This window comes from Mauremys mutica, chromosome 4, assembly GCF_020497125.1.
Source record: "Mauremys mutica isolate MM-2020 ecotype Southern chromosome 4, ASM2049712v1, whole genome shotgun sequence".
Classification (NCBI taxonomy): domain Eukaryota; kingdom Metazoa; phylum Chordata; order Testudines; family Geoemydidae; genus Mauremys; species Mauremys mutica.
In genome coordinates, this window is record NC_059075.1 from 143886075 (window position 1) to 143901169 (window position 15095).

The 15095-nt window shown below is 50.9% G+C and overlaps 1 protein-coding gene across 1 annotated transcript in view; it reads left to right on the forward strand.

The window, feature by feature from the left end:
• The first annotated feature begins 4436 nt into the window (after positions 1–4436).
• Positions 4437–15095, forward strand: part of TAFA3 (TAFA chemokine like family member 3) — a 69110-nt gene continuing 58451 nt past the window's right edge. Inside the window, exons 1-3 of the mRNA XM_045014447.1 lie at positions 4437–4535; positions 4646–4701; positions 5198–5416. Coding sequence (XP_044870382.1) covers positions 4437–4535; positions 4646–4701; positions 5198–5416 — 374 coding nt within the window. The remainder of the gene's footprint in view (positions 4536–4645; positions 4702–5197; positions 5417–15095) is intronic.

Consider the following 15095-nt stretch of genomic DNA (forward strand, 5'->3'; position numbering starts at 1 on the left):
CTACTCTAGCAAGGGCACCCGAGGGACAGATCTAGGGCACCGTATGTCAAGAAGAGAACATCTTCCTTCCTGGTTTCCCTCAGGCAGACACTGCTGCACTGGGGGCAGAGCAGTCAGCTCGTAAATCCATTTCTCCCCCAATTAGCAAATGCAACAGGGCAACTGACGACTCCCAAAGTTTGTCGGCAGTTCACAGACGCTTTGCTTTTATGGATGTGGTGGGGCCTTACCTATCTACCTTAGGTACCACATCACCACTGTAGCTGAGCAGCTCACTGTCTTTAATGTTGTTCTCTTCACAACACCCCGGGGATGTATCCCCATTTTACACATGGGGCGCTGAAGTACAGAGAGGCTAAGTGACTTGCCCGGGGGCACATTGGACATGTATAGCAGAGAAATTCAGCCCAGGTCTCCCACCTTCTAGACTGGTGCTCTAACCACTGGAACATCCTTCCTCTTATAGCTCTGGATGCACTAGGGTTCTCACTGGTACAACTGAACCATCAGTGGGAACTGTTTGCTGAAGTTTCCTAATGTAGACAAAGCCGAAGAGACAGAGAGAAAGCAAAGTCCTCAGTAGAGGATGTCACATGCTCAGTAGAGCTGGGTGAAAAGTTTTGGCTGAAACTTTTTTCATTGAAAAATGCAGATTCAGCAACACCAACATTTTTTGTGAATTCATGTCAGTTTCAAAATGAAACTTTATTTTTTTTGCTTGAAACGACATTTCATTTCAAAATTTCCTTTAACTTTATTTTTAAAAATTCAAAGAATTTTAAAATGGTCAAAATCTAAATGATACCTTTCAATTTTGTTTAAATTAAACTTTTTGGTGGATCCCAAACAAACTTTTTTTGACTTTTTGATTCACCAAAACTTTTGAAAAATTGTGTTTCTGGTTCAACCTTATATATATTTAATTTTTCAAAATAGCCAGCAAATCAAAAACCTGTTATTCACACAGCTCTGGCACTCAGCTACCCATATTAACCATTAAAATATTTCTGAGATGCCAACAAAATTCCAGCATCTGCTCTAATCCTCTGACTGAAACCTTCATTGTAACTTTTGTATCTTCTTTAGACTGTGAAGCCCCAGCTGATTGCTAAAGCATGTGTGTAACTTTAAGCAGATGAGTAGGCCCATTAAAATCAATGGGCCTAGTCATGTGCTTAGATATCTTGCTGAAGCAAAGTTGGAAGGACTGACATCAGACTTCTGGAGAGCTGAAGGAAAGACTCAGGATAATGATATTTGCCCAGGTATGTCTAGTCCAACCCAGGCTAAGAGGAAATCCTTTGTTGTATTGACTCTTCTTCATTAGGATTTGGTGTATCAGTTCTTTTCCTTGCCAAACTTTGTCTTTTTAAGGCTACTAAGAAGTCTCTTTGGCATGATTATGATGAAATGGTGGAATCTCTGAAGATATCCAGGAAGGAGAAGGGAAAAAACAAACAAAATCCAAACTGAACCAAAAACAAAAAATGAATTTGTCGATGAAATCAGATCAATTACCTGATTCAGATGGAATGAAATCAGTTTTACATAAATCTGATTTTTTCCCCCTTTCCCCGTGTTGTAATTCTGTGATCTGGAAAGTAGCGTGTTTGTATTTACAAACCATGATGTCAGTAAGGGGCTAGATTGTGAAGATTTCCTGGTTGAATAATATGATTCTAATTTAATTGGCATTTGTCTGATATGAAAGGTAGTTTTTATAGTGTTTGCTATTGATTGTTTATATTAAAACTTTGTGATCTGGAAAGGAATATGTTTGTATTGACTTATTATCATATCAATAGATGCCTAATTTTGTGTTTTTCTTTCAAGTGATCTGATGAATATAAATGGCAGATTTCATTTAGCTTCTTATTGATTTTGTTAATAAAACTCTGTGATCTGAAAAGTTAAATGTTTGTATTTACTTAACAGCTTATTAATGAGGCTGGGTTTATAGACTCATAGACTTTAAGGTCAGAAGGGACCATTATGATCATCTAGTCTGACCTTCAGCATAATGCAGGCCACAGAATCTCACCCACCCACTCCTGTAACAAACCCCTAACCTATGTCTGAGTTATGAAGTCCTCAAATCGTGGTTTAAAGACCTCAAGGTGCAGAGCATCCTCCAGCAAGTGACCTGTGTCCCACACTGCAGAGGAAGGCGAAAAGCCTCCAGGGCCTCTGCCAATCTGCCCCGGAGGAAAATTCCTTCCCGACCCCAAATATGGCACTCAGTTAAACCCTGAGGTTTATAGGACTTTCCCCTTTGTATTGACTAACTGGGTCTAATTTAATATATTAAAAAATGCAATTTTGACTTGGTTCTTTTTAAAAAAAAAGTGCTAAATTCTTATATAGCAAAAACGAGCTCCTCTTTACTCTGAGCCTGATCCTATGCCCCTGGTGACTAAACAAACTCATGCCAGCTCTGCTCTGCCCTGCCCTGCCCTCTCCCCCATTGCTGTAGCTCCTTGTCCCCTACTGGGAGAAAGGTGGAGAAAGATCTGCTCCAGGGCTGGCCCTAGACCAAATGCCGCCCCATGAGAGGAGAGTCTATACCTCCCTCATTTGTTAAACTTTTGAATATCTTACTTTGTATTCCATCTGTAGCCCATTTCACCACTTTGGTGCACGATTTGGATGCATGAGTTATTCCTGTCATATAAGACAATAAATCTGCACACTAGGATCTGTGAATCTGTATTTATTCATGCCATATATGAGCAACTAAAAAAAATAGTTTCTTCTAAGCTTATAGAAACTTTTTCATTTTAAAATGTACAGGGCATGGCTGACAACATTCTAGGAGGCTGGAGGAAAAGATAGTTCTCAAAAAGTCTGGAAGGTTCCACGAGGTTCTACAAAGGTCCAGAACATAGAATCATAGAATCATAGATCAGAAGGGACCAATATGATCATCTAGTCTGACCTCCTGCAAGATGCAGGCCACATTAGCCGATCTCCCCACTCCATTAGCAAGCGACCCCTGCCCCATGCTTCGGAGGAAGGCGAAAAACCTCCAGGGCCACAGCCAATCTACCCTGGAGGAAAATTCCTTCCCGACCCCAAATATGGCGGTCAGCTGAACCCCGAGCATGCGGGCAAGACTCTTCAGCCAGACCCTCTGGAAAAAGGTTAAGAATAACATATCATTGACCCATTGTACTATTTACCAGTGTGGCACTTAATTAACCTATTGACTAAGCCCGGTATCCTATCATACCATCTCCTCCATAAACTTATCTAGCTTAGTCTTAAAGTCATGGAGGTCCTTCGCCCCCACTGTTTCCCTCGGTAGGCTGTTCCAGTATTGCACTCCCCTGATAGTTAGAAACCTTCGTCTAATTTCTAGCCTAAATTTCCTAACTGACAATTTATATCCGTTTGTCCTCGTGTCCACATTAGCACTGAGCTGAAATAATTCCTCTCCTTCCCTGGTATTTATCCCTCTGATATATTTAAAGAGTGTAATCATATCTCCTCTTATCCTTCTTTTGGTTAAGGAAAACAAACCGAGCTCCTCAAGTCTCCTTTCATATGACAGGCCTTCCATTCCTCGGACCATTCTAGTGGCCCTTCTTTGTACCTGTTCCAGTTTGAATTCATCCTTCTTAAACATGGGAGACCAAAACTGCACACAATACTCCAAATGAGGTCTCACCAACGCCTTATATAACGGGACTAGCACTTCCTTATCCCTACTAGAAATACCTCGCCTAATGCATCCCAATACCGCATTTGCTTTCTTAACGGCCACATCACATTGCCTGCTCATGGTCATCCTACGATCAACCAGGACTCCTAGGTCCTTCTCCTCCTCCGTTACTTGCAACTGGTGCGTCCCTAGCTTATAACTAAAATTCTTGTTAGTCATCCCTAAATGCATAACCTTACACTTCTCACTATTGAATTTCATCCTGTTACTAATACTCCAGCTTACAAGGTCATCCAAATCTCCCTGGAGGATATCCCGATCCTTTTCCGAATTGGCAATACCTCCCAACTTGGTGTCGTCCGCAAACTTTATCAGCCCACTCCTACTCTTGGTTCCCAGGTCAGCAATAAATAGATTGAATAAAATCGGACCCAAAACCGAACCTTGAGGAACTCCACTAGTGACCCCCCTCCAACCTGACAGTTCCCCCTTCAATACTACCCTCTGCAGTCTCCCCTTTAACCAGCTCCTTATCCACCTCTGGATTTTCATTTCATGAAAACATGCTAGGAGGTTAGTGGAAAAACAACTCCACATATGGAATACCTGAAACATTTTACTTCAAACATTCCATTTCCCCTTTTGTCGCTAACAATAAAAACAGCCCCCTGAGCCTGGCGCCCCAGGCGGTCACCTGCCCCTAAATCTGGCCCTGGTCCGTTTGTCCTCACGCAAGGGAGCTTTCCCAGGAGCGGTTTGAAATGCTTTTCGCAGCATGGGGGCCATCTTCTTTGCATTGCTTAGGCCCCCATTCAAGAAAACAACTTTAAGCCTGTGCTTAAGTCTCATTAAAGTCAAGGGCTTAAAGTTGAGCGTGTGCTGTCCTGAGTGGGAGCCCTGGCCTGTAGGCTCTGTGAGGCAGGGGCTGTCGGGGTCTAGCACAGTGGGCCCGCATCAGACTGGGGCCTGTCCTTACTCCTGCAGTGTGCCTGGGCACAGCCAGGCCTGGAGCCCCAGCGCCCGGTGCTGAACGCCCACAGGTGGGCAGCCCCGAGCCAGCGCCGGCACCAGGGTTTTTGCCACTCCAAGAGGTGGGGGAAAAAAAGAAGCTGCGATCGTTCCACCGCGCCGCTTTCTTCTCTGGCGGCAGGTCCTGCCCTCCGAGAGGGACTGAGAGACCCCCGTGAAATGCCACCAAAGAGCGGGTCCTGCCGCCCCTGCTTGCTGCGCTGGTGCCTGGAGCCGGCCCTGCCCCAGCAGAGGGTGCAGGGCGCTAGCTCCCTCCAGCAGCCCCTGGGGCTGTGCCAAAGGGTGGGGGCGGGGCTGAGGGGCCAGTCCCTTTGGCGGCGCAGCTCCCGAGGGGCTCCCCAGGGCTCAGCCCGGGCTCCCCGCCGGCCGGCAGGGGAGGGAGCGGAGGTGACTGGACGGGAGGCGCCCTGCTGGGGGCGCGCAGCGCAGCCGGCCGTGCCGGGAGAGGTGCAGAGCGCGGGGCCGGGCGAGCGCTAGGGGTCGCTGCGCCCCGTCGCCGGCGCCCAGGCTCTGCCCGGCGGCCCCCGAGGAGGCTGCGGCGGGCGGCGCAGGAGCGAGCCAGGCTGGTGCGGAGCGAGCAGAGCCGCCAGACGCTGCGCGTCCGAGCCGAGCGCAGCCCTGCCCGGGGAGCCCCAGCCGGCCCGAGCCGCGGAGCTGCGGCGCGCAGGGCGGGGATGGGCAGCGGCTGGGGCGCGCGGCGGGGACACCTGTGACGGGACCCAACAGGTAGGTGCGCGGGGGCCAGGCGGGGCCGGGGCAGAGCCGGGGGGGGGCCGCCCCCTTTGCCAGGTTCGCGCCCAGGCGCTTCTCCGTGGAGCGCCCCCCCCCCGGGGCTCGGCGCCCGGACGCTGCAGCCCGGTGCGGAGCTCGGAAAGGGGAAGGGCGAGGCGAGCTCTGGGGCCGCTGCTCCGGGAGCTCCCCGCGAGCCCCTGCGCGCATCCTGGCAGCCAACTTTCTCCGGGCTGCCTCTGTGCAAACTTCCGGGGGGCTGGAGAGACGCCCTGGGACCCGCGAGAGCCGGATTTTCCTCCCCGTTCGCTCGGGTCGCAAATGCCGCGGCGCGGAGTCTCGGGGGAGAGGCGGAAAGTGCCCCGGAGCTGGAGCGGGCGCTCCCCGGGGAGCACGGGGCTTCCAGGGCGCCTGGGGATGTTCCAGCCTCCCTCGGCATGTCACGGGGGGCTTGGTTCTCTGCAGAGATTTCAACCTCCTGGGATGGGGCGCGGGAGGAAAGAAAATGCAGCTCAGAAGCCCCCACCGGGACACTGTCTGCAGTGAGCTCCCTGGGGGAACACACTTATTCCAGAATCGCTTCGGAAGCGGAGTCAGCAAAGGCTCCCTTATTCTGGAATAAGAGCGTCCACACAGGGCATTAGTCCCAAATAGCTACTGTGCTTTTAAATTCCCGCGCTGCCTTAATCTGGAGTAATTTCCCTGGGGTAGCGTTCTTGGAACCTCCTCACAGCCTCCCATTCCTCTGCTGGGTTAGGGGAGTATGGAGACAGCCCCTGCTCACAGGGAGGAGCAGCGAGAGGGTTTAAAAATCTCCCCCTGACTCTTTGCATCAGGGCAGGAGAGGGTTGGCACTAGTGGGTTACTGGCTTGGGCAGACTAGGGGAATATTTATAAGAACACAGGTGCCTCCAGGCGGTGTTTTCCTGGTTCTCCCATTGCTGTTGGAGTTTGAATTACAGCATCTCCTTCTCTTCCTGCTGTGAAGTCATAACCCAGTGAGGTGGCACTGGTGGGCTGTGATCTCAGATTCAGCAGGAGAGTGTCCCAGTGGCATGAGGAGTCAGGGCTGGGGGAATGTGGGGAGTTTAAGGGCAGGAAACCTTCCTGAAGCATAAGTATAGTGGGTGACTGGCTGGCATGTGTCTGTATGTGGGAGCCTGGTCTCTGTTTGAGTTTTCCCGAGGCGGGCAGTTCTCCATGGAGGCACAGTCAATGGGGAGGCGCTTTCCTGTATAGGATGTAGAGCCAGTTAAATCAGCAAGACCTGGTTTCCATTAGCTGCGTTTACATCTCGCCTAGCTGCCTCGCTCAGCAGCCTGGGCTATCGTGCACCGTCCTGTGCCCTCTCTGTAGGATCAGCTCTGTGTTCATGCCCAGGGGAGAGCCTAGGTGTTGGAACGCAGATACCAGGGGAAGCGGTGGCATAGATGTGAGGAGGGAGGTCTGTGGCTTCATGCCAAACAGGACTGGTTCTAAAGCAGTCAGACTTTTGTACTGGTGACCCCTTTCACACAGCAAGCCTCTGAGTGCACCCCCCCCCCTAATACATTAAAAACACTTTTTCATATATTTAACACCATTATAAATGCTGGAGGCAAAGCGGGGTTTGGGATGGAGGTTGACAGCTTGCGACCCCCCCCCCACGTAATAATCTCGCGACCCCCTGAGGGGTCCCGACCCCCAGTTTGAGAATCCCTTGTTCTAAAGAAACTGTGAGCTCCTGCTAGGCGCAAGGCTGAACCAACAGTGAAACTAATTAAATTATCCACTTGCAGCGTGCATCTGAAAAACCCAACCCAAAACCTTGCATAATTTGTAGGCGAGAGAGAGACCTGTGCTGGGAGAATGACTCATGGCAGAGGCAGATCCTTCAGTGGAAGTCATCTGTGACAGTGATCAGCAGCAGCCAGCTGGCACTGTGAGATTTGCTGAGTGACTTCCAGCTTGGCTCGCTTGGCCAGGGGAACGCAGCTCCCATCCAGGACCAACTTGGAGTGGCTCTTGCTGGCTCAGCGAGACAGAGGCTCCCCTGGCACTGCTGCAGTCTACACATCCTGGCAAGTGCCAGGTCCTGTCCCCGCTGCAGTGGCTTGCAGGATGCACACACGGTGACAGCCAGCCAGCCAGCCAACGGGGATCTAAGTCAGTCCTGCGATCTGTCTACTGTTTGAGAGAGGTAGTGTTTTCCTGCACTGTACCTGGCTATTGTAAAATCTCCAGAATTAGTCCGAGAGCTCCCACTCCCTCCGTCCCAGCGTATGCAATAGCTGAGCCTTCTGTTGTCATCAGCCTCAGAGGAGCAATGGAGGCTGGAGAGTCACATCCAGGCTGTTTCCCTGTGCCAGCACTTGCAAACTGATCAGCTAAGATGACTGGCTCAGGACCAAAAAAGAAGCAAACGTTTCCTGCTGCCGTTGCTCCATTGCCCCAAAAATGGGAGGGAGAGAGGGCAGCTCAGTGGCTAGGGAACTGGACTAGAGCTCAGTTCCTGCTGCTGGCTAAGTCACATCCCCTCTTGTGCCTCAATTTCCCCATCTGTAAAATGGAGTTAATTATACTGACCTCCTTTGGAAAGCAGCCTGAGAATGCATAAAAGCTCAGTTATTATAGCAACTGTTGGTTGTCTTTCTGGGAAGGAAAATACAGAACCCACCAATGGCTCCACTTGGCACCAGTTGTTCCTGACAGCAGAGGGGTTCAGACAGGAGTTAAGACGCTAGATGGGTCTGATTCTGATCTCATCTCATTTCCCCTGCTGTAATTCCATTGGCTTAGTGGAGCTACTCCTGATTTACACCAGGTCAGAATCGGGCCCAAAGATTCTACGTCCTGTCGAGCTGACTCGTAGAGCAAGGTAAGGGCAGAAGGGGATGGAGCTGTCCTTACACATGGCACGAGCATCCCCTCTTCTCATTGGCCCCTTTGCATCTGGGGAAAGATTCCCAACGGGGGCCTGTCATCTAGGAAGGAGGAATGTGCCAGCCAGAGGCGTGGCCGTTCCAAAGAGATGGAAAAGGGGGGATCCCATGCCCTAGGACTGGCCTGGCAGAGAGAATAGGAGGGGTTACTCTCTGAATAATCCCTCTTGCATGATTAGGGTTGATTGGCCATCGCTGGTGACATGGCACAAAGATATCTAAGAGACTCTCTCCTGCAGCACTACACGCGTGCTCCCGGGGCGCGGAGCCGTGCTGGCGGCACACGCGTGCTCCCGGGGCGCGGAGCCGTGCTGGTGGCACTGGGACAACAACTTTAGCTGTCCTACCTTCCTGGAATGACCAGACTGATTTAACTGCTGTTAACCTTGGGTATCAACCCCCCCTGCTGAGCTGCCTCTCTCCATCTGAGAGACAGGCTCTTGGCCCTGGATGAATCTGAGGATAGAGCTGTCAGCAGAGCTGACCTTCAAAATGCCAGCAGCACCAGGAGATGGGATTTGCGGAGCACCAGGGCAGGAGTCAGTCCCAGCACTTGGGCTGAATTAGAGTTAAAAACTCCCTTGCTCACCCTTGGTGGAGAAGAAAATGCGGCAAATGCTGAAGGAATGAACAAGGAGCTGGAAGGAAATCAGACTGGAAGAGAGAAGGAGAGAGAGGCTTTAATGGGCAGATGTGCTCAGTCCTGCTCTGCAGGGCTCCCTGCTGTTGCTTTGTCATTCTGGACAGTGTGTTTGTGCTTCATTTTGGCCTGCCCAGCAGCTTTCACTGTTTTGCACAACATGTAATTAGACTGTGGAACTCATTGCCATAGGATGTCATGGAGGCCACCAACTTGACAAGATTCACAGACGGAGTGGGCATCTGATGACAGGAATAGCCAGAGCTAATTCTAAAATGAAAAGGGGCATAAAACCTACTGCCTCAGGGTTTATGCCAGAGCCTAACTATTGGGGGTTAGGATGAAACTCCCCTGGGGCAGATTATCTCCCATCTGCTGGCTGCTAGGATTCTTGCACCTTCCTTTGAAGCAGCTGGTGTCACTGTTGGAGATAGGATAGTAGACTAGCGGACTTTGGAGCTGGTCAGTTCTGGCAAGTCCTGCGTTCTCTGCTTTCCCATTTCCCATGGCGCTGGGCTCCCTGGCCCCCGAGAGCCAGCAGCAGGGATACCTTCTCCCACACTGTGTCTCAGCCCCGCACCGTCACGTCACAGGAGCTTTTCTAACGTGTGTCACTTGGAGTACCCAAAAAAAGGGATCAAGAGTCTAAAAACAAGCAGCGGAGACGTGCCTGAAAGCTGGAGGGACAATGGGAGTACAGCGTGTGAGAGAGCGGAAGCTGCATGCCTGAAATTACTGTGCAGAAATTGAAACAATCAACCAATCAGCCTGTGAGTGGGAAGGCAAGCTAGCTCCGTGGGACACTGCCCAAAGCAGCATCAGCAACCCCCCCTCGCTAGCGCTCTGCCTTGTGTAATTTGAACAGGTGAATTTGCTGCTTAAGCATGATTCATCCCCTGGAGGGCACTACAGAAAAAGTTAACCAGTCAGTGTGACCTGTGGGTTCCACTGTAAACACTGAGCTGATTTGTATTGAGTTTCCCGCCCTGTCACGATCAGTTCATGTTCAAAGGACAGTAACATCTTCCTGAGCCAACTTCCCCAGGAATCCTCCGATTCTCGTCAGACCCCGTAGCTCCTGCTGGTGAGGAGAGCAGCAGGATTTGTCAGAGAGCAACCCAGGGTCTTGTCCAGTCCAGGCGATGGGGCCCAAACTCCTCAGCCTGCCAGGGCTGCGTGCCTCCTGGGCTGCTGTGGGTACTGGAGGTGCTGAGACTTATAGTGCAAAGCACCAGCTGGTTTTCATCCTTTCTCGCTACAGCCCACCCACTGCCTTTGCCTTCTCCTTCCAAAGCAGTCCTTGGACACCTGAGCTACAGCGGCAGGGTACCCATCTCCTGCACAGTGCTTCACCCCTCACCTGGAGCAACGCCTTGGAAAGAGTTCATTCCCCGTGGTCTGGCTGATCCCCAGCTTCCCTCCTGAGGCTCCCATGTAGGATGCCAGTTAGTGCCAGCTACAGGAGTGCTTCTGCAGTGGGCGCATTTCTCTACTAGCCATTGCACTGAGAGGCACCCCCCGTTGGAGAGCCTTTCAGTGCAGCTGCAGTCAGAGGCTGTGCACCCACCATGGGGTTTGCCTTGGGGAAGGACAATGCTTGCGCGCACGTGCTCTCTCTCTCTCTAATTTCCCTGCCTTGTGGGATGTGGCATGAAGTGACTGGTGAGGCTAATCCCTCTGCAGTACCAGGGAACCTTTGCTCAGCTATTGCTGTAGCTAACATCTGCAGCCACTGCACCCAGCTGGGCACTACAGTAGGTCGAGCTGACACACGCAGCTGTGCCCTGTGTGGACTGCACTGACAGAAACTTTCGCCTGCACAGAGGTCTTGCTTAGCTCTCAGGGCGGGAGAGGAAGTACCCAGAGTGCTCGGAGAGAGCTGGAGCATGGGGCGTAATCTTCTCTCCTGTCTGAAAGTGGCCATCTTTGCTCGGGGCTGGTTCTGAGAGGTGCTGGCCTGGAAGTCAAAACTGCTGCCTCACTCGACCGTTTGAAAGTGAATGGGATTGTGATGGGGGTCAGTACTTTGTAGAGCTGGGCCCTGGCTGAGGACATGGATGGCTGAGGCACACTTACTGCGATGGAGCCATCAGTAGCTACAGATACTGCTTCCCAAGGGCTGCTCTGCTCATGCAGAGACTTCCTAGTGCTACAGGGAGGCTGCATTAGAATATTTCATATTGATAGATACACATCATACACGTGACTGTGTTACTAACAAAACCAGGGGTGAATGTGATGTCCAGAACTGTACAACCTTAATTTACTTTCATTTATGTGCTTGGTTTACCCTTTGTATTTCACTCCTTTTGGAAAATTGACATGGACTAATCAGTTTCACTGTAGGTTACAGTCTGCTTCAAATCCCACTTCTCATGCATTAGCCCAATGCTGTTCTGCTTTGAGCCGCAAACATTGCAGGGGAGTGTTTAAATTCAGCAACCAACCAACCAATACCTTGTACTTGCATTTAGTAACACAATCATGAGTGTTTTGATTCACATTCAGTTTCTCCCCCTGTCTATCCCCCTCCCCTAAATACACACATTTGGTTGATCTGATATGTTGTCCCTAGAGGGTTGTGGGCACTGTTGGTCCTTTCTGACCAACCAAAAATGCTGCAAACTCATAGATGTGCTGAAATAGCTGGACTAGTAGAATAGCTTTCTGAAGGCTGGCAAAGCCGCTGGCCCCGATGTGCGCAGAGGGGTGTGATGTAGTATCACTTTAGAGATGAGTACTGTATTATTTTGCATCGAAAACCTTGCGCCTAATTCCTATTCCCCCAGCTCCTCTTTTTTTTCCCATGGAATTTTGCTGAATATAATTATCCTCTCTCACAAACCTGTGCACATAATGTGCCAGACTTCCAAAACTCGGAGCATAATTGATTGTGACAGAAAGTCCCTCATTAACGCGGTTGGGCAGCAGACTGCATTCCAAACGCTGTTACAGCTGGAGCCGTACCAACTGGAGGTTCAGCATTTTAAATGCTGCTTTAACAACAACAACAAAAACAAGGCTCTAGATTTCAGACCATATAATTTGGTAAAAATGAAATCAACACCTTAGTGCTGAGATCATAATTTCCATGGCTGTTGGTGATTAACCTCTGCTAACTCTCTTTAACACTTCATCACTCACAGCTCTGTACCATACTTAATGAATGTATTACAAAATTAAACACAACTGCTGCAGTGATGCTAGCACCACAGAGGCTGACTAGAACAGGCCCAGAAAATGGCTCATGTTAAAAATGCTCTCTTCCACTTGGATAGCATGGTAGTTATAAGCCAGAGCTGCATAGGAGTCACCAAATGCAGCATCTCCTTAAGCTTGGTCCTGTCATCTTACCCAGTTTGTTAGCAGCTCTTCTGGGGCATCAGATTGTTGGTGGGGACGAACATGAAATGGTGAAAAGTGAACCCCAAGACAAAGGGAGGAATAGGCCCCGGACACTTTGGCACTCTCTTTAGCATTCCTGTCTGCCTGCCTGCCTTTTGGCAACGGTTCTCAGCAGCCCATGGTGTCTTAACTGGCATTGTCATGAAACACATTGTGCCATTTGTAGTCAGGGATCCATGTCTGGCTGCCTCCCTTGGAGGTTACGGTGCAGTGTTTCCTCTGCATTGGCGTGGGCTTTGGCAGGGACGCTGACCAGCTGGTTCCCATGGTGGCTATTGTCTTTCCCTGGGCAGGTGGGTATGTCTCTGCCACTGGGGCACAGAAACTAAAGATGCAAAACCCTCCCCGCCCCCCAAATCCTGATAGGCTAGTGAGCAGGTAACTGGGGCAGGCATTCCCTGGCTCAGCTTTTCACTCCTTGGAAAGCAGGCTTAGCTCTGGTGAAAGAGGCTGCGTTGGTGACCCTGGGGGACTCTACCCACTGGGCAGGTACAGCATGGGCAGCGTCAGCATGTGCTGTGCAGGAGCAAGGCTGGTCTTGTGATTACAGCAGTTGAGGGAGACTCGGGTGATTCTGGGTCAATTCCCAGATCTGTCACAGACTCCCTGTGTGACCTTGGGCAAGTCACGTAGCTTCTCTGTGCCTCAGTTCCCCACCTATCAGTGGAGATGAGTTCCTTTCTGCCACCTTGCTCTGTCTGGTCTGTGCAAGCTCTTTGGGGTGGGCACTGGCTCAGTGTGCATCCCTCACACCAAGCGCTTTCCAGTGCGTCCTCCAGGTGCTATTGGAGTGCAAACAGCAGCTGAGATATCTGCAGGGCTGCCTGGAGGTGCGGAGAAGGGAACCCAGGCTCCATAGCCCTGCACACTCAGCCTCTGGCATTGGAGCCAGCGTGTATGGGGCTCATTTCCCAAAGCCCGGGCTTTCAGTCTAGGGCCGTGACCCATGGGGCCTTCCCTCATGTCCCTGAGGTTTGTGGTGTGGGCTTGAGGTACAGAGGAGGCCGAGAGCCCCTGCCCCGGAGCCTCCGATTGATGTCACTGTTTGCTCCCTGTGCAGCTGGCGGGACTCTGACAGGCCGTTAGCTGAGATGCTGGCCTGTGCTGCTCGTTGCCAGTGAATCCTGGAGATGTACGTGGGATACCTGCCCCTGTCTCTGGGGAGCTGGCAGGTTCCCGTCTCCTCTCTACTCAGCCTTTCGTGTCTGCTTTGCTCTCCAGCTCCGTTGTCATCGCTGAGATAAGTGCCTGTCACACCAAACTCATTAGCAAGGAAAGCAAAGGAAGCCGCCTCCACCAAGTGGGAAAACTCACTGGTGAATGAAAGTGTCCCAGCCACCTCCCTCTCGGAGCAGAGCAAATCTCCCTCCGGCTGGGCCCCAGTTCCCTCTGACAGCACCCCGCATAAAATCATACAGGCAGGGCGGGGGAATCGTGTTCACCTTGCCCTGCAACAGAGCCTTGACCTCGATATTCCCACCAGAGGCGTCGAGATCTGACAGGGCAGTTTGCAACGTGTTTCCCATCTGTGTGTGCATGTGGCCCACCACGTAGGGACGTCATGGCAATACGAGAGCGCTGGTGATGCTCGCCACCTCACACACCTGTTGTTGTTTGTATGATCCAAGTGCCTCGGAGCCGTGTGGTGGACCAGAACCCCACTGTGCAGTGTTTCTCATCCACAGATCCCAAAGCACTGGATAAAGCTTGTCAGCATCGTTATCCCCTGTTTACAGACAGTGAGCTGAGGCACAGGGAGATTAAGTGACCCATCCAAGGTCACTCAAGGAATCTGTGGCAGAGCCAGGAATTGAACTGAGATCTCCTGAGTCCCAGCCCAGCACCTCGGAGTTGGGGGAGGGGAGGGGGCATTGGTACTTAGTTCCCATTGGCTTTTAATGAGATTTGGGTGCCTGAGCCTCTTGGAATAAAGCTCAGGACTCCTGACTCCCAGCTCAGTGCCTTTGGTTCTGGAGCACATGGTTTTGTGCTGAACTAGGGGAGCTTTCTGGAGGATAGAAAGAGGAACAGTGTCTAGTCCTGGGAGTAGGCGCCTGTAACTGGAAGTTGTTTGCAGAGGAAATCTCTGCTCCTATGACCTCCTCTCTGGCACAGTTATGTGTTTGCTTTGTTGTCTCAGGAAGCAAACCCATCAGCATTTGGTGAGAGCAGGACGAGAAATGGCATTTTCACACCGTGGGAGGGTCAGATGTTTCCAAATCAGAACGAAAACCAGCACAAGAAGAAAATCCAGCCTGCCAATGGAAAATTCTGAAAACTTTCCAGCTGGGAATGTCCGAGTGGAAATATATCGATAGTTTCAACCAAAGGAAATTATTTGATGTGTCAGAACAGCGTTCTTTATGTCAGAGCGACATTTCAGAATGAAAAATGTCATTTTGTTTCAAAATGTCCAACTCAAACTGGTTGGGTTGGAGTCTCCCGTTTGGGACAATCAGAAGATTGTGCTGAATTCAGCCTTTTCCCATGGAAGACAGTGAACAGTGCAAAATCACATTTGCAGTGGGATAAGTTTTGGGGCGGAACTATGTGGACCAGCTCCAGCGAGATTGATCAGAGCAGGAGTGCGTGTTTCACAAGGCTGGATTGTGCCGTCACTTTGCCTGTTATGGCCTGCAGTGCTTTAGATCCCCTGCACTTCTCTTAGCAGCAGGGAGTGTGCTCACGAAGGCAGTACAGTCCCCAGCTC